General features: G+C 39.0%; 2 protein-coding genes across 12 annotated transcripts; one reads left to right on the forward strand and one right to left on the reverse strand.

Moving 5' to 3' along the window:
* Window positions 1–230: 230 nt before the first annotated feature.
* Window positions 231–10056, reverse strand: LOC136405346 (protein FAM200C-like). Of its 5 annotated transcripts, none has more exons than XM_066384662.1 (3): window positions 9952–10050; window positions 4449–4606; window positions 231–3400 (listed from the first exon to the last, which is right to left on the reverse strand). In XM_066384662.1, exon 3 carries the CDS (start codon window positions 2725–2727, stop codon window positions 781–783), a length of 1947 nt encoding a protein of 648 aa, XP_066240759.1. In that variant the 5' UTR covers window positions 2728–3400; window positions 4449–4606; window positions 9952–10050; the 3' UTR covers window positions 231–780. The 5 variants fall into 5 exon arrangements, with proteins under 5 accessions (XP_066240759.1, XP_066240758.1, XP_066240760.1 ...); XM_066384661.1 differs by having other exon boundaries at window positions 9885–9981; XM_066384663.1 differs by lacking the exon at window positions 4449–4606 and having other exon boundaries at window positions 9952–10056.
* Window positions 10004–25082, forward strand: GAR1 (GAR1 ribonucleoprotein). 7 transcript variants are annotated; one of them, XM_066384666.1, is made up of 7 exons: window positions 10004–10128; window positions 10652–10855; window positions 12671–12825; window positions 13384–13443; window positions 19707–19851; window positions 24356–24433; window positions 24810–25082. In XM_066384666.1, the coding sequence occupies exons 2-7, from the start codon at window positions 10660–10662 to the stop codon at window positions 24821–24823; spliced, it is 648 nt and encodes a 215-aa protein (XP_066240763.1). In that variant the 5' UTR covers window positions 10004–10128; window positions 10652–10659; the 3' UTR covers window positions 24824–25082. The 7 variants fall into 7 exon arrangements, with proteins under 7 accessions (XP_066240763.1, XP_066240762.1, XP_066240761.1 ...); XM_066384665.1 differs by having other exon boundaries at window positions 10119–10233; window positions 10648–10855; XM_066384664.1 differs by lacking the exon at window positions 10004–10128 and adding an exon at window positions 10244–10381 and having other exon boundaries at window positions 10648–10855.
* The last annotated feature ends 741 nt before the right edge of the window (window positions 25083–25823 follow it).

Below are 25823 nucleotides of genomic sequence, written 5' to 3' on the forward strand. Positions count from 1 at the left end.
TGTGTGTCTTATGAAGGCATTCAGCACGCTGGGCCTTGGAGAAAGGCTGAGGGAGGAAATGTAGAAATCAAATAGACATTTTGTGTCAGAAAGCAAGAAAGCTGTCAGAGGCCACTGAGTAGCATTAAAATACATAGAACTCAACTTGAAGGGGCTCTCATAAACCAGAGAGGAAACAATATAAGCATCCAAAATAACAATAAAGGATTGAAATAAACATTAAAACATAATGATGAAAGGTTCTTTATTTTAGCTAATAATTGCTGAAGAAATTATAAAATCAGCATATCACCATTTTGCAGTCCCTTCTGAACTAATGAATCTAGGTGGTGATCATCAATAGCTGCTAAAACCATCAGATGAAAGCAGGCAGAATTTTTTTTTTCTTACAGTGCAAAAATTTTTATATTTAGAATTAGCCAGCTGGACTCAGTTTAGATGATCCCATTTTGTTGGCAACATCCAAAGCATCATAGTTGGGAGCCAGTGGAATGAACATATGCCTTCTTTTCTCCATCAGGTCTGTTCAGGGTGTTGACCTTGGCCATGTTGATGTGACAGAGCAGAGGTCAGGAACCTTTTTGGCTGAGAGAGCCATGAACACCACATATTTTAAAATGTAATTCCATGAGAGCCATACAATATGCTTAACACTAAATACAAGTAAATGTGGGCATTTTATGTAGACCAACACTTTTAAAGTACAGTAAGTCTCTGAATTCTTTTTAATAACGTTGTTATGCTGTTGCTAACCAATGATGAATAAAGTACTTCTTACCATTAATGCGACTTTTGGTGCTGCATGGTTTTGCTGATAGCTTTGTAGTCTGGTTGATATGTGGTGAGCTTAAGCTTCATGCATGCGTTGAGACTTCCATCCATTAAACGTGATCGTAGGTTGGTCTTAACGTTCTTTAGATGTGAGAAAGATTGCTCACATGCATACGTAGAGCCAAACATTGTCAGTACAGCAATACTCACACGCTGCAGTGTGTGGTATGTGACAGGAAGTGCATTCCAAGTTTTGACAATCAGCTGGTCTGCAGGTTGAAGTTTTTTCATTTCTCCCCACTTGTGTTCGCTCGCCAACTCTGCTTGCTGTCGTGCAAGTCTTTCCAAATCTTCATTCAGTGACTTGAACTTATTCACCCACATGTCTGAGGCCTTCAGGTCAGCAGTTTGTAGCTCAAAATCTCTGACGGAGACACCGGGGATGTAACTTAGGTCGGCGCTGTCCACTGCACACTCATGTGGATGGGTGATGAACTTAAAAAGACGAGTGCGCTCACGAAGTTCTCCAAAGCGTGCTTTGAATGACTGCAGGAGATTAGCTGTGAAGCCTGCTAGCTGCTGGAGATCAAGATGTTGAGCAGGGTCACTTGCTGTACATGCATCTTTAAACTCTCCCAGTTTTTCAAAGTGTAGTAAACGACCTGTTTCAATGTCTGCAATGAAGAGTTCCAGCTTGTTTTCAAATGCAAACATTGCTTGTTGAAGGGATAAGACTGTATTTCCAACGCCTTGCATTTTCACACTGAGCTGGTTCAGATGTTCAGTCATGTCCACGAGATAGTAGAACTTCAGGAGCCACTCAGTGTTAGCTAACTCAGGATGCTCGATGTTTTTCATTTCAAGAAAAGTCCGAATTTCACTCAGACAAGCCGCAAAACAGCTGAGCACCTTCCCTCTTGACAACCAACGCACATTGCTGTGCAAAAGCAGACCAGGATAATTATTCCCAACTTCATCCAGCAGTGTTTTAAACTGGTGATCATTTAAAGCTCGGGCAACAATAAAGTTGACCACCCGAATGACCAGCGACATCACCTCACCAAGCTGCTCACCACACATCTGAGCACAAAGTGCCTCCTGATGTAAGATGCAATGAAAACTTAGGATTGGCCTCTTTTCATGTTCACGAAGAAGCGCTACAAATCCTCTGTTTTCCCCCACCATGCATGGAGCACCATCAGTACACACTGAAATAAGTTTATCCATCGGCAGATTTTTTTCTTTAGCGAACTCAGTGAAAGACTTGAATAAATCCTCCCCTCTTGTTGTCTCTTTCATAGGCAAAACAGCAAGACTTTCCTCATGTAGTGTGTCACCGACAGCATACCTTGCAATCACGCTGAACTGGGATAAATGGCTTACGTCTGTTGACTCATCCAAAGCAAGAGAAAAGAATGGTGCTGCATTTATGTCCTTCATTTGTGTTGCCTCAATTTGACTTGCCATCATGATGGTACGATCATGAACAGTTCTTGCCGATAGAGGCATGTCTTTTATTCGTTTGATTATCTTTTCTTTATCTGAAAAGTCATCAAAAAGTTCATTGGCAACATCAAGCATGAATGTTTTGGCATACTCCCCAACTGTGAATGGCTTTCCGTTTCTCACAATTGCTAAAGCACCAGCAAAGCTAGCAGAAATCAAGTCACCTTGTTGGGTCCAAACATGCAGTTGCTGCTGACTAGCTTGCACTCTGCACAGTAGCTCTTGACATGCTTTCTTCCTGCTGTCCCCCACTGGATATTTCCATGCGAATGTAGTATGGCGTGTGTTGAAGTGCCGCTTTATATTTGACCGTTTCATTGATGCAATTTTATTATTGCATATTAGACACACTGCAGAACCTGCTCTCTCCACAAAGGCGAATTCCTCTGTCCATTCCTGCTGAAAAGTACGATACTTCTCATCTTTTTTTCTGTTAGCCATCTTCTTCATCAAAAGGGTTTCTGCAATTAGCTAGCTGACTACTTGATTAAAAGGTGGGAAGTTTACTTCCTGACTTCACAACGACCCGTGTACATTACGCATTATCCAATAAAAATTTGGTGTTGTCCCGGAGGACAGCTGTGATTGGCTCCAGCCACCCACAACCATGAACATGAGTGGTAGGAAATGAATGGAGTGTAATACATGAGAAGAGAATGTTTTATATTTTTAACGTTATTGTTTTTATTAAAGATTTGTCAGTGAGTTGGATGCAGCCATCAAAAGAGCCACATCTGGCTTGCGAGCCATAGGTTCCCGACCCCTGTCATAGAGCCTCTTCATAGCCTGTTTGCTCTGGTGCTAGTTGACCTTTACAACTGCAATGGACACAGGTACATTGTTGTCTTCTATCTTCTTCATGGCTGACTCAGTATTCAGGGGGAACTTTATGGCATAGTGGTCAAGCTTGTTTCTCCTGGGATGCTGTTCTCAGTATATTTGGGCTGCCACTGGAGCCACAGTGTCCTGGGCAGTAGGACGGTGGGTGATGAATGGATCTTCTTTCTTTCTTTATTTTGTGGCTGTGGATGCCTTTCAGCACTGCTTTCTTTGCCTTCAAAGCCTTTGCCTTGACTCTGCCTTTGGGAGGGGCAGGGGTTTCCTTCTTCACTTTTAGTACCACCTTTTTGAAAGAAAAAAAAAGGAAAATTTCCAATAGATGAACCAGGTTGATACTGATCCCACTGACCAATCTTAACATTGCCAAAAGAGAGATAGCCACAAATCGTCTGCCTCCTCATGTGATAAGACATTATTTTTTTGGGGAAAAAAAATAAGCCTGAACACAATTCTCTAGGTTTTACTGTTAGTTAGCCACCAGTTTATTAGAAATACAGAGAATAAACATGGTTTATATCACCAAGAGGAAGGAAAATTGTGCAAGCAAAAAGTTTCTTCAACAAATGCCATAGGAAAAAAACCAAGCAGAAACTGGTAAAGAATAAAAGACATGTAAGAGATATAGCAATCAAATGTAATGCATGGGCATACGCTGGATCTTCACATGATCAAACCGAGACATTTTGAAATTATTTGGGAAAATTCTACATGAACTGTTATGAGAGGATACTAAGGACTTACTACTTTTGCTAGATGTGATAATGGTATGGTACTTATGTTTAAAAAGTACTCTGCTGGAGATTTATGGGTTAAATACTATCTGGGGCTTACTACAAAATACTCTAGCAAAAATATATACTTTAAAAAATATACAGGGGTCTGTAATGAAGCAAGATCTACAAAACGCTGGTAATTATTGAAGCTGGATTATGAGTACATAGAGGTTCATTATACTGCTTTCTCAACTTTTGGTTATGTTTGAAATTTTAATAAAAACTTTTATAAAAGAAAGTCAAAGGTTCATATTAATGTTTCCAATTTAATGGCAAGTTGGCTAAGTCCTTTAAAAATTTTGTTCCAATAGTGTTAAGACCTTCCTTTTCTTGTCATTTATATCTCATCAAGTATTTTAGATTTCCTAACCTTTCACTAACACAATTGGATGTATGTTTTTTTAGATCCCATAATTCAAATGTATCTCTGTATTTTCTCTTGCTCCCTTCTTTTAAAATTTCTTTGACTGTTCTATTGTCATTTGTTGACAAGCAGAAGCTTAATGAATGGGCAGAAATTCAAAGAATAGGGTTCAGTTAAGTTCAATGAATACTTACTGAGCATCAGTTTTGTTTTTGTTTGGTTTTGTTTTACAGCTCTGTGCTAAATTCTTAGGATAGCAAAACAAGATGTAGTTCCCACTCTTCAGGAATTTAGTCTAGTGTAGATCTCTCAGTTGGGGTCTGAAGATGTCATTAGGGGTTCAGTGAGGTTACTAGGTGTTTTAGAAGAGAATGGAAAAAATTTTTTTAATTTCCTTCTCCATGCAGTACGAGCACTTGCAGTGATGAACAGATCAAGTAGCCCTGTTACTAATCTTGCTAGAGATGGTTCACCTATATGGCAGTGGACTTCATGATTGTTCATTTGTTTGAGTCTGTTCTCAGCTTTTGATGTGAGCTAGGGAAGGAAGGCTGTTGATAATTGGTGAGTGCTGAATTGTACCAAGGGAGGGGTGATTTTGATATCATCAGCCTCTCCCCCTTGAACTCTATCTCCTATCTTCCCCCAACGTAACTTTACGCACAGTCAACTGAGAGTAAACAAGCTGTCCTGATATGTTATCAACTCAAGGGGCAAATTTTAATTCTATGGAAAGACTTTGTAAACACTATGACTCAGATGGCTCCCTATTCCTTTGTCATGTTGTAAAGATTGCAAAATTTGGAGCTTGTAGGTTAAAAGTGAAATATATTTTTAAAGATTTCATTTTTCTTCTGTGATTCTCTTATTTTGTTTTCTTCTTTTACATTCTACTGGCACCTATTTTACAAACATGACTTAAGAGTCCAATATGGTAATTTTTGAATACAAAGTAGGAGATAGGAGAGAATTTTAGGCCTAGGTAATTCTGATAAATAATGAAGAACCATAACTTATAAATGCAGCAATGGCTCCAGGAAAACTGAAAAGACACATCTGCAAATCATGTTAAAGGAGCAAATAATTTTAAATGGCCTTTGAATTACCAGAGTAAAAATTTGTTTAAAAAGTTAGTCATCTTCAGTATAAAGGTCCAAAAAGAAAGGTTTTTTTTTGTTTTTGTGTTTTTTTAAGTGAGAGGGAGATAGTAAGATAGACGCTCACATGTACCCCAACCAGGATCTATCCAGCAACCCTCATATGGGGCTGATACTCGAATCAATCGAGCTATCCTCAGTGCCTGAGGCTGACACTTGGACCAACTGAGTTATCCTCAGTGTCTGGGGCCAACACTCAAACCATCTGAGCCACTGGCTGTGAGAGGGATGAGGGAGAGAATAGGGAAAGAGAGAGAAAGAGAAGCAGATGGTTGCTTCTCGTGTGCCCTGATGGGGAAATCAAAGTTGGGATGTCCATATGCTGGGCCAATGCTCTATCCACTGAGCCAGCCCGCCAGGGCCATGCAAGTTTTTAAGTAGACTCTTTAACTAAAAAAGGAAAAAGCCCCACAGTTGGTAAGACCCTCACAATTCTAGTATATAAATTTAGAGAATAAAATACTAGGAAAATACATAATGTAAGAAATTAAAAATGTTTCATTGTCTAAGTTTGATAAATTGATGACATGGCACATGATGCTTAAGAGGTTTTGTGTAATAAACCAAAAAACCTTTTATCCACAATGATGGATCAACACATTTCAATACAAATGTCGGTATGTTAGCATTTGCAAGATATGTAAATTGTGGTGAAATTCAAGAAAATTTTCCCATGATAATAAAATGCTGCCTCAAACAAAGGCCAAACTACATTTATTATTTTGTCTTCATATTAGATACAAAAGGTACATTTGGGAGAAAGTGTTTGCCACCTGCATTGATGGTACCCCATATATGATTTTAGCATCACTCCCTAAGAAAAAGAAAATCCTGATGTATTCACTACATACTGTTTTCCTCCCAGACAAGGGCTGGTGCCAGACATTTTTGGAGCTGAAATGAAAAAAATTCTGGGAGATGCTACAAAAATGACTAAAATTATCAAATGGTTAAATTTATCGAGAATGTTTAAAAACCTATGTGGAAACCTGGACAAAGACCACATAAATCTACTGCCACATGCAGAAAATCTGGCTTGGGAGATCATTCATTCTTGGGAAAGCCAGCAGCCTTGTCATGAGAATGCTTAAGCACTCTGTAAACAGGCCCATGTGGCAAGGAACTAAGTCCTCTTGGCAAGAGACAGCATTAGCTTGCTAGGTACCAGTGAGCTGTCTCCAAAACCGATTCTCCATATCCAGCTGTGCATTCAAAGGATGGCAGCCCAGTCGACACTTTGCAACCACACGAGAGACCATAAACCAGGACCAGCACACGAACCTGTTTCTGAATTTCTGACCTAGAGATTATGAAAGGTATTGTTCATTGTTTTAGGCCCTAAGTGTTGGGGTAATATGCTACACAGTAAGAGAAAATAATACAGATTTTGGTTCTTAATAGGATTCTTGAGCTAAGAAGTGAATTGCGGGAATATTTTCAGGAAAATAGTCTAGATTTTGCCAAATGTTCTGAAGTTCAAGAATGGCTGCAGAAACTACTCAGACTTTTTCTATCACATAAACTAGTTGAACAAGTATCTTCAAAAGCCTGGAGAAATATTTTGATTTCAAGTGACAAGATTCTTGGTTTTAAATAGAAATCTAAACGTTGGAAAAATCATACGGCAAAAAGAAATCCTGAAATATACTGCTCACAAACATTAGGGGATATTTCAAAATGAATATGAAGTGATAAAAAAAAAGCATTTGATATATCACTTGCTACTCAATCACAAAAATTGAGTTTGCATCTCATTTGCATAATTGAACAACTTTCTTTGACTTGTTGTTTGCTTTTCTGATGTTCTTGTTTAATAAAAATCAAATGCTTTTTTTAATCGCTTCATATTCATTTTGAAATATCCCCTAATGTTTGTGAGCAGTCGGTTTCCACTGCTGCTTGCAATTGAGAATGAGAAAGTCTCAAGTATCAAATTGAAGCCAAATTGCAGTAGAAACTGGAGAACAAAACTGAACAGTATTTTCCCTCCCTTTCAACACAAGTGTATGACTGAATGAGGGCTCCTTTCTCCGCACCTTCTCTTCAGCCTCAGCATCTGACTGAGAAGGAACTTTGTGAGTTGATGATTATAAACATAGTATGAAATTTGCTGATCTGTATTTCTACAGGTTCTGGATTTCTGTGAAAGAGCATTTTGCCTTTCATAGGAAAGTAAACATTTTACTGTACTTTTCAACTTCTTACTTGTGCATCTTTTTTGTGTATAATAATAAGCATTAAGAACAAAGACAGAAATCATTTCATTTTGGCTGCAAATGAAATCTGTGTATGCCAGTCTTAAGATTGACTCAGACCTGAGAATATACACACAAAAGACAAGCAAAGATTTCATATTAAATAGGTACATTTCATTATTTTTAGTTTTAATACCAACACTTTTATGCATATATAGGCCTATAGAAAGAGATTAACATTCACTAAAATCAATTTGCAACCTTGCCTAAATTAAAGGAAAAACTAGTTTCCTCTGTCACTTAATTTGCATCAGAATTGATATTGTTTGTGAGGAGGGGAAAACTGCAGAGTTGAATAAAAATAAATTCACAGAGAAACCTTCTCTACTCAAAAGAGCACAGAGTTGTACAACAATGTGAATCACTGAACTACATGTTTAAAAATGATAAAGATAGTCAAGTTTATGTTATGTGTATTTTATCAGTTAAAAAAAGCACTGACAGTCATTATTGGGTCATTATGTCAACTTGCTAGCCATGTTTATATATATATGCAGGTGTTAAATATATATTTATGCAGGTGTTTAAGACATGAAAATTATTTCAAGGGCTCCTCCAGGGTAGAAAGACAGAAAAAGACTGGTCCCATGAATGAATGGGATATGGAGCTTTTTCCAAGCAGAAAGTGTTCAATTGTGCAATGAATGGCAGATAAAGAGAAATAAGGCAATAATATTGGCGTGATGGGGCAGAGGGAAGGTGTAGAGGCAGGGGAGAAGTATTACTAATTATATAGAAGGCCTAATCAATAAAGAAATTCTACTTTAGATTTGTTGCTAAAGGAAATGGGGAGCTATTTGGAGTACTGAGGATGGCTGTGGTATGAGGAAACTTTTAGTAAGGTCAATATGTCATCACATGCAGTATAGATAGGAGGAAGAAAAGTTAAGCCTGGAAGTATTTACTTTAAAACAACAAAGATGCTGAGAGTGTGAGTTGTAATTCACTGCTGTTATTGCTGTACTTTTGAATGCTTATAGGTTGTATTGGGTGATTTACGGTATGAATAACACAAGAAAGTGTGGTTGTGATAATAGGAGGCCTGGAATGACAGTACAAAAAACGACCTTAGACGGAATGAATAGAAATTGATGGCTTTGGATAGAAGAGAGTGCAACCAAGGCTGGGTAGGGATGTTGATAATGATGATACGAGAAGAAGAAAAGTGCTCAAAGGTTCAGAAACCAAGAGTTCAACACTACCATGAGGACAAACAGAACTGGAGTGATGAACAATTTGGGAAGTGGAAGCGGGGCCCAGCGAGGTCAGCCGCAACCCCTGCGGACCAAGGACCGCCGGAAAAGGACTAAGGGCTGGGAGAACCCAAAGTTCTAGGTTGTCCCTCTAATTAGCTGGGGAAGTTACTTCACTTCTCTGAATGTCAGTTCCTTACATGTAAAATAAAGTGGAACCAGGTAATCTTGAAGGCCCCATAAAAATTCAGCGGTTTCATCACACTGAGCTGGAGATACTAAGTGGAACACCGATTACACTGAATATAAATAAACACTAAATGACACAAAGCAAAATAGAGCAGGTGAGTTATGAATAATTCTACCTCTGTATGATGTATAGAATTATTTAATTCCTTTCATATACAGGACTATTAAGTGCTTTCTCAAGCAGCTTACACTTTATTGTAGAAGACATGTTGTGATTCCTCATATTTCCATAGTGAAGTTAACAAAAATTCTTTCAAAATCAAAACAACCCTCTTACTAGGTACCACCACCCTTCACTCTTTCGGAGATCGGCTGTACTAAATATCAAGGTAAGGTCTCAGAGGGTGTAAAAGCGACAAACCAAATTAAATAAATAGGTCACTAGCTTTCTTTGGGTGAGAAGTTTCAGTATAAGCTTAGGTCAGATATCAAGGGCTTAAAGGAAGAAGGGAAGAGGGACTTGTAGTACAGCCTGGCAGAGCTCAACACGTACTTGACAAATGAATCAACTACCCGGTACAAAGGATAAAATACGGTCTGGTTTCCTATCAGGTTAACAGTTTCTTTAAAAGAACACGGGCATCTTTTTCTTCTAGTGAAACCACAGAGCAAAAATATGGGCACACAGTTGAGCCCATAATCGTGCGTACTTCAACTATAAGAAAGGAAAAACAAAACAACTCGGAAGAACGCGCGCACACCCCGCACCCCACCCCCAAACCGAAAACAAAAGGCGGACAAGCCCTCACACGGGGTCCCGACGCGCCCTCATCCACCTCTGGGCAGAGCGCGGCGCAAAGCTCCTCAGAGACGTGGCAACGAGCTGACGGCCCAGGCGATCACCTCGCAGCCGGGTAGGCGGGGCCCAGCGAGGCCAGCCGCAACCCCTGCGGACCACGGAGCGCCGGGAGAGGGCCCGGGCTCCCGCCCAGAGCCTCCGGGAACAGCGCCGCGGAGACACCCGGGCAACGTCAGGGCGCGGCGGCCGCCGCTATTCTACGTAACTTCCTTGGCAGGCAAGTGGACTTGACTGTCGTAAACCAGGGGTTGAAGTTGGGTATTATTGCTACTCTTTCAGCGCCGGAGGCTGTTTTGGAAAGTTTCACAGCATCGTTAGTTCTGCCAGTGAGTTTTTTTAAATTCTGTAAATAAGTTATTCGTGTGTTCTGTTGTCTCCCCAACTTGGCGCCGGTACGGGGGCCGAGGAGGCTCAAGACCGGCGGAAGTGCCGGGCGGGGGTGTGCGCGCCCGGCCCGAGGCGCACGTGGAGCTGGTGAGTGCGACAGAGAGCAGGGGGCGCGGCGACGCTGGACGGGAGCCCAGCTGCGGGAGGGAGAAGGAAGGAAGGAAGAGACGGCGGCGCGAAGGTCTTGCTGTCTGCAGGGGGAAGCACCAACTGAGGGCGACGGGTCTGGCGGGTCAGGAGGCAGTGTCCTTACTACTGTCCCTTTTATGCTACGCTGACCGGTGCTCACAGATATTAGGTGGTGTACCCAGAGGCCACAGTAGCCAAATGGCACGCACTGTCTTTCTCACCAGGTAGGAGCAAGCATGTCTTTTCGAGGCGGAGGGCGTGGAGGCTTTCATCGAGGTGGTGGCTTCGGTCGTGGCGGCAGCGGCAACAACTACTTCCGAGGTGGAGGTGGCGGTAATTTCAGAGGCGGCGGCAGAGGAGGATTTGGACGTGGGGGTGGACGCGGAGGCTTTAACAAAGGCCAAGACCAAGGACCTCCAGAACATGTAGTTTGTATGTCGGTGTGAAAGCTTAGCCTCCTTGGGGGGAGGGAAGGGTTGCGGAGGTTGGGGGATTGTCTTAGAGTAGTAAGTGTGACTGGGAGTCCGGTGCTGTAAGATAGATTCAGCAACCTGCTGCAAGGTTGGGGAGCCAAGTCTGTGGAGATGCTGTAAACGGACTTATAACCATCATCAGCGTGTAAGGGTGGGAGTAAGAAAGCTGAAGGACACGTAGAGTGCATCGTGGAGTTGGAACTTGAACTTAGGCCGAAAGGAAGATATTAAATAGGTCATATTTTGTGCTTACCCCAGTTGTCCCCATTTTACAGATAAGAAAACTGTGGTTCTGAGTTAAGTTTCTTTGTCAGAGTCATAGTTAGGAATAAGTGATCAATCAGATATATTTGAGATATAAAGCAAAGCAGCACATTGTCTGACTTGATCTTACTCAGGGAAGAGAAGCGAGAAAAAGATTTTGTTTAGAAGGGAAACTACACAAGGGCAGTCAAGCAAAAGATCAAATTAGAGCAGTTTTCTGGAAATTACCAATGAAGTGGGATGGAAGTCATGAAAAGCGAGACAGGTTTGACAGTACAAGCCTATATCGAAGAGGAGAAAGGATGAACACAGTCTCACATAAATAGTAAGTTGGATCAGTATGTAAGGTGGTTTGAAGAGGGTGATGGCTGGAGTCAGAGATGCTAGCCCAGAAGCTATTTTAACAGTCATGCATGAAGGAAGTTGTGCATGGTGTAACTGAGAGGAACAAGGAAGGGTTAGATGGAAGAGTGATTTTTTTTTTTCTTTTTTTTTTTTTTTTTGATGCAGGAGGGGAAGAGAGAGAGGAAGGGAGATAAGAAGTATCAACTTGTAGTTGTGTCACTTTCATTGTTCATTGGTTGCTTCTCATGTGCCTTGACTGTAGGGCTCAAGCCGAGCCAGTGACCCCTTGCTCAAGCCTGCAACCTTGGGCTTCAAGACAGCGACTGTGAGATCATGTCTATGATCCTACACTCAAGGCAGTGATCCCACGCTCAAGCTGGCGATCCTGCACTCAAGCTGGCCTTGGGGTTTTGAACCTGGGACCTCAGCACCCCAGGTTGACTCTCTATCCACTGTGTCACCACCGGTCAGGCTAGGAGAGCTATTTCAATGAAAACAAACTTTGTAGAACTTGGCCATTACTGATGATTGATAAAAAGTTCCAGGTTTTGAGCCTGAGTGGTAAGGGTGGAAAGTTGGTTTTGTAGCATTGTGATGAGTATTTTAGTTTGGGTGTCAGGAATAAAGGTAATTTTGAGATTCCACAGTTTTCTGGAAAAGATTGAAGAATCATTGGTGAAGAGGTAGTAGTGACAAAGTATAAAAGGAGAGAGAGATAACAGGCAAACAACCAAGACTGATTTTACAATTAGAGATTGATTAGAAGGAAGAATAGACAGTAAAATGTTTAACCAAATAATAGTAGTTATTATTATCATAAAGTCAATGTTATAGGTTGAGTGGTCTTAATGTGCCAGGTATTTTTCTAAGCACTTGATATTTAATGTTGCACTTAATACTAACAATACAGTACTACAAGTTAGGTGTTGGAACTGTTCTTATCCCTGTATTAAAGATAAGGACACTTTAGCAGAGAAGAGGTGAGACCCTTACTCCAGGTCACATAGCTAGTATGTTGTGGATTGCTGTACCAACTCAGGAAGGCTTTTGTGCCTCAGTAGAATAGATATGGTGAAATCCTAGATAGCCAAGAAGATACCTTCCAGAAGAAGTTAGTATCATTTGAAATTATTGTATATTTTAATGTTTTCTTGTCCTGTTTCAGTATTAGGAGAGTTCCTGCATCCTTGTGAAGATGACATAGTTTGTAAATGTACCACAGATGAAAATAAGGTGCCTTATTTCAATGCTCCAGTTTATTTAGAAAACAAAGAACAAATTGGAAAAGTGGATGAAATATTTGGACAACTTAGAGATTTTGTATCCTTTTTTAATAAAAGAGGCAGTGATCTCATTGAAAGGTTACTATTTGCTTTTTCTGGAGCTAAGTATTAATTAAACTTGTTGCTTCTTGAAACTATACAGAGTATTGGTAAGATTGGATCCTAAAAGAGAATCAAAAGAGAATGTATTACCATATATATAGGGGTGGGCAAAGTAGTTCTATAGTTTGTATGGAAAATACAATAATTAATAAATAATGCAAGAATACACTGTTTTGTGTACTCACAACTGTAAACCTACTTTTGCCTACCCCTATATTGTAAAGATAGGTCCTTTTGGGGGGGGTTAGAAATGATTGCCATTTGGGTAAGTTCTGTAGGACTGAAGTACTTCGCTTTGGATATGATGGTGCCACTGGAATAGTATGGTGGAACTGGAAGTTTTAAAACAAATTACTAATTTTTGCTTGGAAACTCATTTCTTACTTTTCTTAAATATTTTCATATATTCTAACCTTGTTTTTAAAGTTACACCTTAATTCAGGTTATCTTTTTTAAAAAATCTTGATTCTTTTCTCCTTAATAAAATTAATAGTATTTTTCAGTTAAGTTATCAGAAAACATGAAGGCATCCTCCTTTAAGAAACTACAGAAGGTAAGTCAGGCTTATGATACCTAGGATCGAGTGAATGACCTACCTCAGGGCAGTCCTGTGTAGGGCGCTTGAGGCTCTTGAAGTATAAAGTGCATCACCAGTGAAGCTCTTAAACTGACCTCTTCTGTTCTTCAGACATTGAACTTACTTATCTTTAAGAGTAATTTATTTAATACAGGCTTTCACAAAGTATTCCTTGCTCATATTAGCAAATTCTGTAACTGCTAGAGGATGTTTTCTAGGTAATGTAAAATTCTCTTACTAAAAAGCCTTGCATGACCAAATATTTTAAGTAAAACAGTAAATTATAAAACTGATAATTGTTTGGGGAAGTCAGATATTAAATGACTTCACCAGTCTTTCTTTTTTTTTTTTTTTTTTTTGTGAATTTTCTATTTTTTTTTTTTTACTAATTTTATTTTTTTAATGGGTTGACATCAATAAATCAGGATACATATATTCAAAGATAACAAGTCCAGGTTATCTTGTCATTCAATTATGTTGCATACCCACCACCCAAAGTCAGATTGTCCTCTGTCACCTTCTATCTTGTTTTCTTTGTGCCCCTCCCCACCCCCTTTCCCTCTCCCATTCCCCCCTCCCCCCCGTAACCACCACACTCTTATCAATGTCTCTTAGTTTCACTGTTATGTCCCACCTACGTATGGAATAATACAGTTCCTGGTTTTTTCTGATTTACTTATTTCGCTTCGTATCATGTTATCAAGATCCCACCATTTTGCTGTAAATGTTCCGATGTCATAATTTCTTATGGCTGAGTAGTATTCCATAGTGTATATGTGCCACATCTTCTTTATCCAGTCATCTATTGATGGGCTTTTTGGTTGTTTCCATGTCCTGGCCACTGTGAACAATGCTGCAATAAACATGGGGCTGCATGTGTCTTTACGTATCAATGTTTCTGAGTTTTTGGGGTATATACCCAGTAGAGGGATTGCTGGGTCATAAGGTAGTTCTATTTTCAGTTTTTTGAGGAACCACCATACTTTCTTCCATAATGGTTGTACTACTTTACATTCCCACCAACAGTGTATGAGGGTCCCTTTTTCTCCACAGCCTCTCCAACATTTGCTATTACCTGTCTTGCTAATAATAGCTAATCGAACAGGTATGAGGTGGTATCTCATTGCCGTTTTGATTTGCATTTCTCTAATAGCTAAAGAAGATGAGCATCTTTTCATATATCTGTTGGCCATTTGTATTTCTTCCTGGGAGAAGTGTCTGTTCATATCCTATTCCCATTTTTTTATTGGATTGTTTGTTTGTTGTTGAGTTTTATGAGTTCTTTGTATATTTTGGATATTAGGCCCTTATCTGAGCTGTTGTTTGAAAATATCATTTCCCATTTAGTTGGCTTTCTGTTTATTTTGTTATCAGTTTCTCTTGCTGAGCAAAAACTTCTTAGTCTGATGTAGTCCCATTCATTAATTTTTGCCTTCACTTCTCTTGCCTGTGGAGTCAAATTCATAAAGTGCTCTTTAAAACCCAGGTCCATGAGTTGAGTACCTATGTCTTCTTCTATGTACTTAATTGTTTCAGGTCTTATGTTTAGATCTTTGATCCATTTTGAGTTAATTTTTGTACAGGGGGAGAGACTGTAGTCCAGTTTCATTCTTTTGCATGTGGCTTTCCAGTTTTCCCAGCACCATTTATTGAAGAGGCTTTCTTTTCTCCATTGTGTGTTGTTGGCCCCTTTATCAAAAATTATTTGACTATATATATGTGGTTTTATTTCTGGACTTTCTATTCTGTTCCATTGGTCTGATTGTCTATTTTTCTGCCAATACCATGCTGTTTTGATTGTCGTGGCCCTATAATATAGTTTGAAGTCAGGTATTGTAATGCCCCCAGCTTCATTCTTTTTCTTTAGGATTGCTTTGGCTATTCGGGGTTTTTTATAGTTCCATATAAATCTGATGATTTTTTGCTCTATTTCTTTAAAAAACGTCATTGGAAGTTTGATGGGAATTGCATTAAATTTGTATATTGCTTTGGGTAATATAGCCATCTTGATTATATTTATTCTTCCTAGCCAAGAACAAGGTATATTCTTCCATCTCATTATATCTTTTTCTATTTCCCTTAACAATGGTTTATAGTTTTCATTATATAAGTCCTTTACATTCTTTGTTATGTTTATTCCTAAGTATTTTATTTTTTTTGTTGCAATCGTGAAGGGGATTATTCTTTTGAGTTCCTTCTCAGTTGTTTCATTATTGGCATATAGAAAGGCTATTGACTTCTGTATGTTAATTTTGTATCCTGCGACCTTACTGTATTGGCTTTTTGTTTCTAGTAGTCTTTTTGTGGATTCTTTGGGGTTTTCGATGTATAGGATCATATCATCTGCAAAAAGTGGTACCTTTACTTCTTCTTTTCCGATATGGATGCCTTTTATTTCTTTGTCTTGTCTGATTGCTCTGGCTAGAACCTCTAGTACCACATTAAATAAGAGTGGAGAGAGTGGACAACCCTGTCTTGTTCCTGATTTAAGGGGGAAAGCCTTCAGTTTAGTGCCATTTAATATGATGTTAGCTGATGGTTTATCATATATGGCCTTTATCATGTTGAGATATTTTCCTTCTATACCCATTTTGTTGAGAGTCTTAAACATAAAATTGTGTTGTATTTTATCGAAAGTCTTTTCTGCGTCTATTGATAAGATCATGTGGTTTTTGTTCTTTGTTTTGTTGATATGGTGTATTGCGTTAACCGTTTTACGTATGTTGAACCATCCTTGAGATTCTGGGATGAATCCCACTTGATCATGATGTATTATTTTTTTAATATGTTGTTGTATTCGATTTGCTAGTATTTTGTTTAGTATTTTAGCATCTGTATTCATTAGAGATATTGGTCTGTAGTTTTCTTTTTTGGTGCCATCCTTGCCTGGTTTTGGTATGAGGGTTATGTTGGCCTCATAAAATGTGTTTGGAAGTATTGCTGCTTCTTCAATTTTTTGGAAGACTTTTAGTAGAATAGGAACCAAGTCTTCTTTGAATGTTTGATAAAATTCGCTTGTATAGCCGTCAAGGCCTGGACTTTTATTTTTGGGGAGGTTTTTAATGGTTTTTTCTATTTCTTCTCTACTGATAGGTCTGTTTAGGCTTTCTGCTTCTTCTTGACTCAGTCTAGGAAGGTTGTATTGTTCTAGGAATTTATCCATTTCTTCTAGGTTGTTGAATTTAGTGGCATAAAGTTTTTCATAGTATTCTACAATAATTCTTTGACCAGTCTTTCAATAACATTATGGTGGTATATGCTGTGCAAGAGAAATACAGGTAGCTCTGAGAATGTTACAAGTGGGACCAAAATTTAGTGTATTGGCTTTCTGAGGAAGTGAGCTTGAAGCTGAGACCCGAAAGCTGACTAACAGTTATTCCCAAACCTGGCTTCACATCAGAATTATCTGGGGGTGCTTTTAAGAAGGTGTATTTCTGGGTTGCACTCTTAGAAATTTAACTCAGTATGTCTTAGGTAGGGACCAGGACCCCCAGTTATAAAAAAGAATGCTCTTGGTTGACTTTGATGTAGTTAGGCTAGCACTTGGAAATACTATGCTAGTTAAAGAGGAGGGAGTGCATTACAAGTAGAGAAAGAGTATGTGCAAGTCTCAGACAGTAAGGCACTTGAAGGATCCAAAAAATGCAAAGGTGTAGCTTGGACATAGAACATTTAGGAGTGAGAAGCTGTGAATTAGGACTAGAGGTAGGCAGGGGCTAGATTACTTAAAGCCTTCAGTTTCTGGGAAAGAGTTTAGACTTCAGTTTTAGTTTTGATTATAAATGTTAGGGAAAATGATTAGATTTATATTTAAGAGCCTTGGAGGCACTGGCCGGTGGTTCAGTGGATGGAGCGTCACCCCAGCATATAGACGTCTTGGGTTTGATTCTGGATCAGGGCACACAGGAGAAGCAACTCTCTGCTTTCCCCCTTCCCTCTTCCCTTTCTCTCCCTCGTCCCCTCCCGCAGCCAGTGGCTCAGTTGTTTCGAGTGTAGCCCTGGGTGCTTAGGATAGCTCTATTGGAGTACATCAGCCTCAGGTGCTAAAAATAGCTTGGTACTCCAGCATTGGCCCCAGGTGGGGCAGCCAGGTAGATCCTGGTTGGAGCACATGCTGGAGTCTGTCTCACAATCTTTCCTCCTCTCACCTATTAAAAAAAAAGAAGAAGAGCACTGGAAAAATAAAAGAGCATTCTGGGGAGGAGGGCAGACTCCTAATTGAAGGGGTCAGTTTGGAGTCCCAAAAGATGTTTTGGACTAGGGCAGTGACAATGGAAGTGGAGGAAAATGAATGAGTTTATGAGAGATATGGGAAGTAGAATTGATAGGCCTTGGTAATTGATGAACTGTTGAAATTGAAGTAAAATATCCTATCATTGTTCAGGGTTTCACCATTTTCTGAAATGGGCAGCACTGGAGAAGAAGGGAATTGGGGGAAAAGAATGAGTTCGGTTTATATTTGTGAGATACTCACATAGGTGCTCAAAGGGTGGATGGACTAGAGATAGAATTAGGAAGTAGTCCTTGTACAGACATAATATGATACAGTCTAGCAATCAAGAATGAGAGGAGGAGCTTTGGGGCACCCCCAAAATTTATACATCTGTTATTGGAGATGAGATGTAATTGCCAATAAATGAAAAGGCAAACCAGGAGAGTTTCATAAAAGTGATATCTTAAAAGTTAAGAGAACAGAATATTTCCAAGAGGAAGTGCTTAATTATGGCAAATGCTGTTGCAACGTGTTCATTGGATTTAGTAACATGGAGGTCACCAGATCATGGAGCCAATGCAATGGGGGGCCCAGAAGCCAGCTTGGGATAGGAGGTGAGGTGAGGATGCCCGGTGCTTTGGGTGGGCCAGGTTTCTCATTTGATGACCTGAAAAAAAAATGCCCATATAATATCCATTTAAATAAATTTGATCTGGATGCCTGCCTTTTTTCTCAGCATTATTTGAGAATTTATTGAGTGTTTTTTAAATCACAGGTGTTAAAGTGGTACATTCTACCACCTCTTCCCATTTCTAGATTCACTGTTCAGTTTCAAGCCTTCCTGCAGTACAGTAGCCAGTAGCCATTTGTAGTTTTTGAGCACCTGAAATGTGGTGAGTGAACTCAGGACCTGAGTTTTCAGTTGTTAATTAACTTAAATTTAAATAGCCACACGTGGCTAGTGGTTGCCATATTGGACAATACAGAACTAGATAATGTTATTGAGTGATGGGCTCTGAAGGGAAGAAAAGTGATAAGGTTATATATCTAAAGCAGGATTCAGACATCTTGTTATAAATAATATATTATAATTTTGAAATCCTCACTGGTGTTTTGTGTAAAATATACCCTATTATGTTGCATTATTATAAAAAAAATTTTTAACTCTTAATTATAGGGTGGGTTTAGTGTCTGCAAATCTGTTATATATGTTCAGTAAAAAGCTATTGATCCTTTATTAAAGTCTTGAAATAGCTAGTATGTCAACGTTTTATTTTGTATTTTAATGCTGAATTTTTAATAGTTTTATTTATCTTATAGCAATTCTGTTGAGTTAAAATGTTAATTTTTGGAAGGCATTCTCTATTTCTAAGGAGAAATGAGATTGAGTTATATGCATGTTATGCTTATTTTGTGCCAAATTTTAAGTGCTTGAGGTACATTACCCTTTCGATCCTCACAAAGGACTATGGGAGGTAAATACTTTATTATTTTGATTTTACAGATCAGAAAACGGGTACAAAGATACTAAGTCCTTGCCCAGGGCTACACAGTAGTGTGTGGTCGAGTTGGGATTTGAACCCAGGCAGTTTTTGTAGGTTTTCTTTTTTTTTTTTTTTTAACAGAGACAGAGAGAGAGAGAGAGGGGGGTAGACAAGGATGGACGGACAGATAGGAACGGAGAGATGAGAAGCATCAATCATTAGTTTTTCATTGTGTGTTGCAATACCTTAGTTGTTCATGGATTGCTTTCTCCTATGTGCCTTGACCGCAGACCTTCAGCAGACCAAGTGACCCCTTGCTTGAGCCAGCGACCTTGGGCTCAAGCTAGTGAGCTTTTACTCAAACCAGATGAGCCCGTGCTCAAGCTGGTGACCTTGGGGTCTCGAACCTGGGTCCTCCGCATCCCAGTCCGACACTCTATCCACTGCACCACCACCTGGTCAGGCAGTTTTTTGTAGGTTCTTAATGATTATACTATAGTACTCCCAAGTCATTACACTAATTGTTTCTTTTATACTTCTAGTTTTATATAGACCCATATAAGTTGCTGCCACTGCAGAGATTTTTACCTCGACCTCCGGGAGAGAAGGGACCTCCAAGAGGTGGTGGCAGGGGTGGTCGAGGAGGAGGAGGAGGAAGAGGAGGAATTGGCAGAGGTGGTAGAGGTGGTAAGTTACTTGTGGGACAGAATTTATAATGAAATTTCAAAGTTGCAGCCAATTCATATAGTACAATTAAATTTTGCACATATGCAGACCTTCCTAATGTTTATTTTTTTAGTAAAGCTATCTTCAAATCTTGGCAAATTGCCATAGTAATAATGCTTAGTTTCAATGATTTATTTAAAAAGAAAAATTCTAATAAAGTATAATTTTGAGGGATTTCATCTCTTTGGGTTATTCATGTTTGGTTGGGCATTTTTATAAAGTGTAAGATTATTAGAACTGAATTATAGTTAATGTCATTTAGATTGTATGCTGAAAGTTGGTCATATAATCTCTTTAATATCCAGCAACACCTTGCAAGGTAGGTGATACCCTTATTTTGTGGATGAGGAAATAGGGGCTTACAAAAGTTAATTTGCTCTAATCAAACAATCGGCAGCCCAGAAATAAAATGTGTCTTCTGATATCATGCCTAGACCGTTATCAGTAAATTAATTGCTTTGAGTTCAGTATTTTGTCACGTATATCTTCAAAGCTTTGGTACATTCGTTGTTATGGACAGCCAGAGGATGAGCAGGGTTGGGGATGAGATGGGGACAGTGTTGGGGGGCTCCAGTCTGAATGGTGTGGTGGCCGGATGCCTGGAGGCAGGGCGGAGCCAGCGAGGTCAGGAAGAGGAGCTGAAAATGGGGCTGGGAGGCTTCTGCTACTGGAGCAAAAAGACGGTGGAACTCTGTTTTCACCTTCGCCTTTTCTTAATTTAATTACCATTTTACTCTATAAGTGTACTTTTGGGGTCTAGCTATCTAGGAGATAATTTATTAAGAGATCAAACATTTAAAATATTTTTGGGAGTACCCCTTTGGGTATTTGATGAAAGGAGATCCCTCATTCCTACTCTATATTTAGTCTCATGTATAACATTAAAAAAATTCACTCTGGTCTACTTTTAGAAAATATTTATATTTTTATACCAGTACTTGAAAGTATATATTTTTTTTCTTTTAATAATTTCTCTAAAATTTTTTTGTCAGTTACAGTTGATTTTCAATATTATATATTTTATGTTAGTTTCAGATGTACGGCATAGTGGTTAGACATTTATATAACTTATGGAATGATCCTCCCATAAGTCTAGTACCTACCTGACACACTTATTACAATATCATTGACTATATCCCGATGCTGTACTTTACATTCTTGTGACTCGTTTGTAACTACCAATTTGTACTTATTAATACCTTCACCTTTTCCACCAGTCCCCCCACTCCCTCCCATCTGTCAACCATCAGTCTGTTCGCTGTATCTATGAGTCTGTTTCTATAATATTTGGTTTGTTCTTTAGATTCCACATATAAGTAAAATCATACAGTATTTGTCTTTCTGTCTGACTCATTTCACTTAGTATAATACCCTTTAGGTCCAGTCGTGTTGTCGCAAATTCTAAGATTTCATTCTTTTTATGGCACAGTCATATTCTATTGTGTATATGTATTGCATCTTCTTTTTTTTATTTCTTTTTTTCTTTTTCCAAGTGAAAGGAGGGGAGACAGACTCCCACATATGCCCTAACCGGGATCCACCCGGCAACTTCCGTCTGGGGCCAATGCTCTGCCCACTTGGGGTCATGCTCACAGCCAGGCTATTTCTAGTGCCTGAGGTAGAGGCTTCATCCTCAGCGCCCGGAGCCAATGCACTCGAACCAGTTGAGCCATGGTTGCAGGAGGAAAAGAGAGACAGAGAGAGTGAGAAAGAGAAAGAGGAGAGGTGAAGAAGCAGATGGTTGCTACTCTTGTGTGCCCTGACTAGGAGTCAAACCCAGGACATCTACTCGCCTGGCTTACCCTCTCCCACTGATCCAACCTGCCAGGGCATGTACCACATCTTTAATCATCTATAGATGAGCACTTAGGTTGCTTTCCTATCTTGGTTTTGGCTTTTGTAAATAATGCTGTAGTTAGTATATGGGTGCATATATCTTTTCTAATTAATGTTTTGGATTTCTTCAGATAAATACCCAGAAGTGGAATTGCTGGGTGATATGGTAGTTCTACTTTAAACTTTTTGAGAAGCCTGCATATTGGCAGATTTTCCATAATGGCTGTACCAATTTGCCATTCCCAAACAATGCACAAGGGTTCCCTTTCTCCACATCTTTGCCAACATTGATTGTTGATTTATAGCCATTCCAACAGATGTGAGGTGATATCTCATTATGATTTTATTTTGCATTTCTCTGATGATTAGTGACATTGAGCATCTTCCCATATGTCAGTTAGCCATATGTATGTCCTCTGGGAAAATGTTCAAGTCCTTGCCCATTTTTTAATTGGATATTTTTTTGGTGTTGTATGAATTTAAATTTTGGATCTTAATCCCTGTTGGACGTATCATTGGTAAATATTTTTCTCCATTCGGAAGATTGTCTTTGTGTTTTACTGATGGCTTCCTTTGTTGTGCAAAAACTTTTCAGTTTGATGTAATCCCAGTTGTTTATTTTTTCTTTTTTTCCCCTTGCCTGAGGAGATATATCAGGAAATAAAATATTACTAAGAGCAGTGTCAGAGAGTTGACTGTGTATGTTTTCTAGGCGTTGTATGGTTTTGAGTCTTACATTTAAGTCTTTAATATCTTTTGAGGTTATTTTTGTATATGGTAAAAGTTGGTTGAGTTTAAATTTATTTTTTTGCATGCATCCAATTTTCTCACCGCCATTTACTGAATAGACTCTGTTTTTTTACTGCACTGTTTATTTTTGCCTCCTTTGTCATGGATTAATTGACCATATAGGCATGATTTTATTTTTGGACTATATTCTATATTCTTCATTGATCTATGTGTCCTTTTATGCCTATTCCCTGCTGTTTTAATTACTGTGGCCTTGTAGTATAGTTGGATATTGTGCAGTGTGATACTTCCAATTTTGTACTCAAGATTGCTGTGGCTATTTGGGGTATTTTCTGGTTCCATATACATTTTAGAATTATTTGTTCTAGTTCTGTAAAAAATACCATTGGTATTTACAGGAATTGCATTAAATCTATGAATTGATTTGGGTGGTATGGACATTTTTTAACAATGTTAATTCTTTCTATCCATGAGCACAGTATGTGCTTTCATTTATTTGTATTTTATTCAGATTCTTTGTTCAGCTCTTAAAATTTTCTGAGTACAGGTCTTTTACCTCCTTGGCTAAATTTATTCCTAGGTATTTCATTTTTGTGGTGCAGTTGTAAATGGGATTGTTTTCTTAATTTTATAGTTCATTAGTGGTATATAAAAATGAACTGACTTCTGAATATTAATTTTGTATCCTGCTACTTTACTGAATTCACTTATCAGTTCTAATTGTTTTTTGGTAGAGACTTTAGGGTTCTCTCTATATAATGTCATCTGCAAATAATAAACAGGTTTTTTTTTGTTTGTTTTTTTGTTTGTTTGTTTTTTTGTATTTTTCTGAAGCTGGAAACGGGGAGAGACAGTCAGACAGACTCCCGCATGCGCCCGACCGGGATCCACCCGGCACGCCCACCAGGGGCGACTCTCTGCCCACCAGGGGGCGATGCTCTGCCCCTCCGGGCGTTGCTCTGCCGCGACCAGAGCCACTCTAGCGCCTGGGGCAGAGGCCAAGGAGCTATCCCCAGCGCCCGGGCCATCTTTGCTCCAATGGAGCCTTGGCTGCAGGAGGGGAAGAGAGAGACAGAGAGGAAGGAGAGGGGGAGGGGTGGAGAAGCAGATGGGCGCTTCTCCTGTGTGCCCTGGCCAGGAATCGAACCCAGGACTTCTGCACGCCAGGCCGACGCTCTACCACTGAGCCAAACGGCCAGGGCTAATAATAAACAGTTTTATTTCTTCCTTTTCAATTTGGATGCTTTTTATTTCTTGTCTGAATGTTGTAGCTAGAATTTTCTATAATTTCTCTTTTTATAATTCATCATTTCTTACAAAGTAAGCCCCCAAAATAAGTAAAAATGGAGACTGAAATAGGAAGCCTGTATGTGTTGGATAATAGAATTCTTTACAGATTTAAAATTTCAAGGCTCTTCAACATGTGATTATCAGTGTTGGTCCATAGGCAGCTCAGTTCATCTTAAAAGGTGTGTCCATTGTGGCATGCTTGGATGAGAGCTGCTCTGTATCTGCTCCGCCTTGTTCTTGGATAAAAAGCCTTTCTTCAGTCAGAAAAGTATTCTCCATAATCAAAAGTTAAGGTGCTTATTCACTTAACAATAGGGCTAAATCAAACTTTAAAGTAACAAGCTTTTCTATTATAATTCATTGAAACAGAATACTTGTTTAAGAAGTTGTAATCTAGGATTTTAGCCTGCTACTCAGTTGGGACACTTCCACAGTTTTTTCATTTTTACCTTTTAAAAATATTCTGCAGGATAAATTTGTGAATCTATGTTTATTTTTCTTTATAATTATAGGAATTGTATTGATATTTGTAGGCTTTTCAGAATATGATAGACTACAGTTATCAAGTAAATGTTTCTTTTGTTTTTAGGTGGTTTTAGAGGCGGAAGAGGAGGAGGTAGAGGCGGAGGCTTCAGAGGCGGACGAGGTGGGAGTGGTGGTTTCAGAGGTGTGTGTGGAAACAATCTTAAAATGACTAACTTTCTAGAGTGGTATTGTCTGCCGTTTTAAAGTTTGTCTTTAGTTTTATTTCTGTTTGCCAGGAAGTCTATGGAACACCATGATGTTCTTTGCTTTAGCCTAATTTATAGGTTTATTATATTCCTTGATTTCTCCTTTGAGTATTTTAATCTACTTCTAATTTATTTTGCTGTGCTTTTAATTGGAAAAATAAAAAGGTGTAATATGAATGACAGCTAAATTTGGTAAAATATATTTGCTAAACATCATAAGAACTAGTGCTGATTTTAAACTTGAGACTTGGTTTATAGTGCTATTAAAAATTCATTTCTGTACCTTTACTACTTTCATTTTCTCTTAATCAGGGAGAGGACATTAAGTGTTAACAGTTGGTGGAGGAATTAACCAGTTGATTTCTGCATTAACCTGTATAATCTACTGTGGATCAGGACCTTCTTTCTTGAGTAAATCTCGAAGTACTGGTTGTTATATGACAGTGTCACTCGGATGTCAGCGCCATACAAACATGAATGCAAGACAGTAGGCACTAATGTTCTAAGTTTGAACAAGTGTTTTAAAGTTTTGTATAATCCTTGAAACTATGGTTGCTTAATAAACATATTTTTCATATAAGCATATTTGAATTTCTACAATAAATTGTTTTTTTCCTTTAAGTTATTTAGAGCTTTATTTATTAAACCAGAACTATTTCTGAAGTTAAATAAACAATTAAAGCTTAAACCCAGTGGTTTCCATTGTAGAAATAAATGATTGTTTATATATGTAAGGCCAGTAGCCACCTGGCCCATACAGGTTCGCATTTGATTTGGACAGAAGGTAATGAAACAACAGAGCCAAGACCTGGTGGGCCATTACCTTTAATCCTAGCTCGCACCTGGTGAGCGAGAAATACACACAGTAGGAAAACACTTCCTTTTCCATTCAGGGCTCCCAAAGCCACTGACTCATCCGAGTATTCCTAGAATCAAAGGTTTCTCCCTCACCAGCTTTATTCTGTTCCCCATCTCCTTCTTTCTGCACAAACTGGCTTCTTCAGCATCCCGCCATCTTGGCTGCCTCTCCTTGCAATGCTAGTTTCAGGAACCGAGAGAGAGAAAACCCAGGTCTGTCTCCTTTATAGTGTAGAAATCAAAACCTTTAAGCCAATATACAGATAAGGCAGTCTCTGATACAAAGTCACTTACCTGAGGCATGAGATTCCTCGTAAGAGTGCACCACCGCACATCATGCAATAGTCAAGAGTGTAGGGAAAAGCTTAAGTGTTGAGAAGATCTTAGTATCGAAAGGGTGGTAAAGGCTTAGTCTTAAAACAGCCTTAGGCTATAAGGATCCTGCCTGCTTACAGCCTGTCCCCCACA

The sequence above is a fragment of the Saccopteryx leptura genome, chromosome 5, assembly GCF_036850995.1.
Source record: "Saccopteryx leptura isolate mSacLep1 chromosome 5, mSacLep1_pri_phased_curated, whole genome shotgun sequence".
Classification (NCBI taxonomy): domain Eukaryota; kingdom Metazoa; phylum Chordata; class Mammalia; order Chiroptera; family Emballonuridae; genus Saccopteryx; species Saccopteryx leptura.

Excerpts from the sequence above, each read along its gene's own strand:
- LOC136405346 (XM_066384663.1), bottom strand. The coding sequence starts at position 2,727 with ATGAAGAAGATGGCTAACAGAAAAAAAGATGAGAAGTATCGTACTTTT.
- GAR1 (XM_066384666.1), top strand. The coding sequence starts at position 10,660 with ATGTCTTTTCGAGGCGGAGGGCGTGGAGGCTTTCATCGAGGTGGTGGC. Across the intron at positions 12,826-13,383 it reads TTGGACAACTTAGAGATTTT|TATTTTTCAGTTAAGTTATC; the intron begins GTATCCTTTTTT and ends TAAAATTAATAG. Across the intron at positions 13,444-19,706 it reads CCTTTAAGAAACTACAGAAG|TTTTATATAGACCCATATAA; the intron begins GTAAGTCAGGCT and ends TTATACTTCTAG.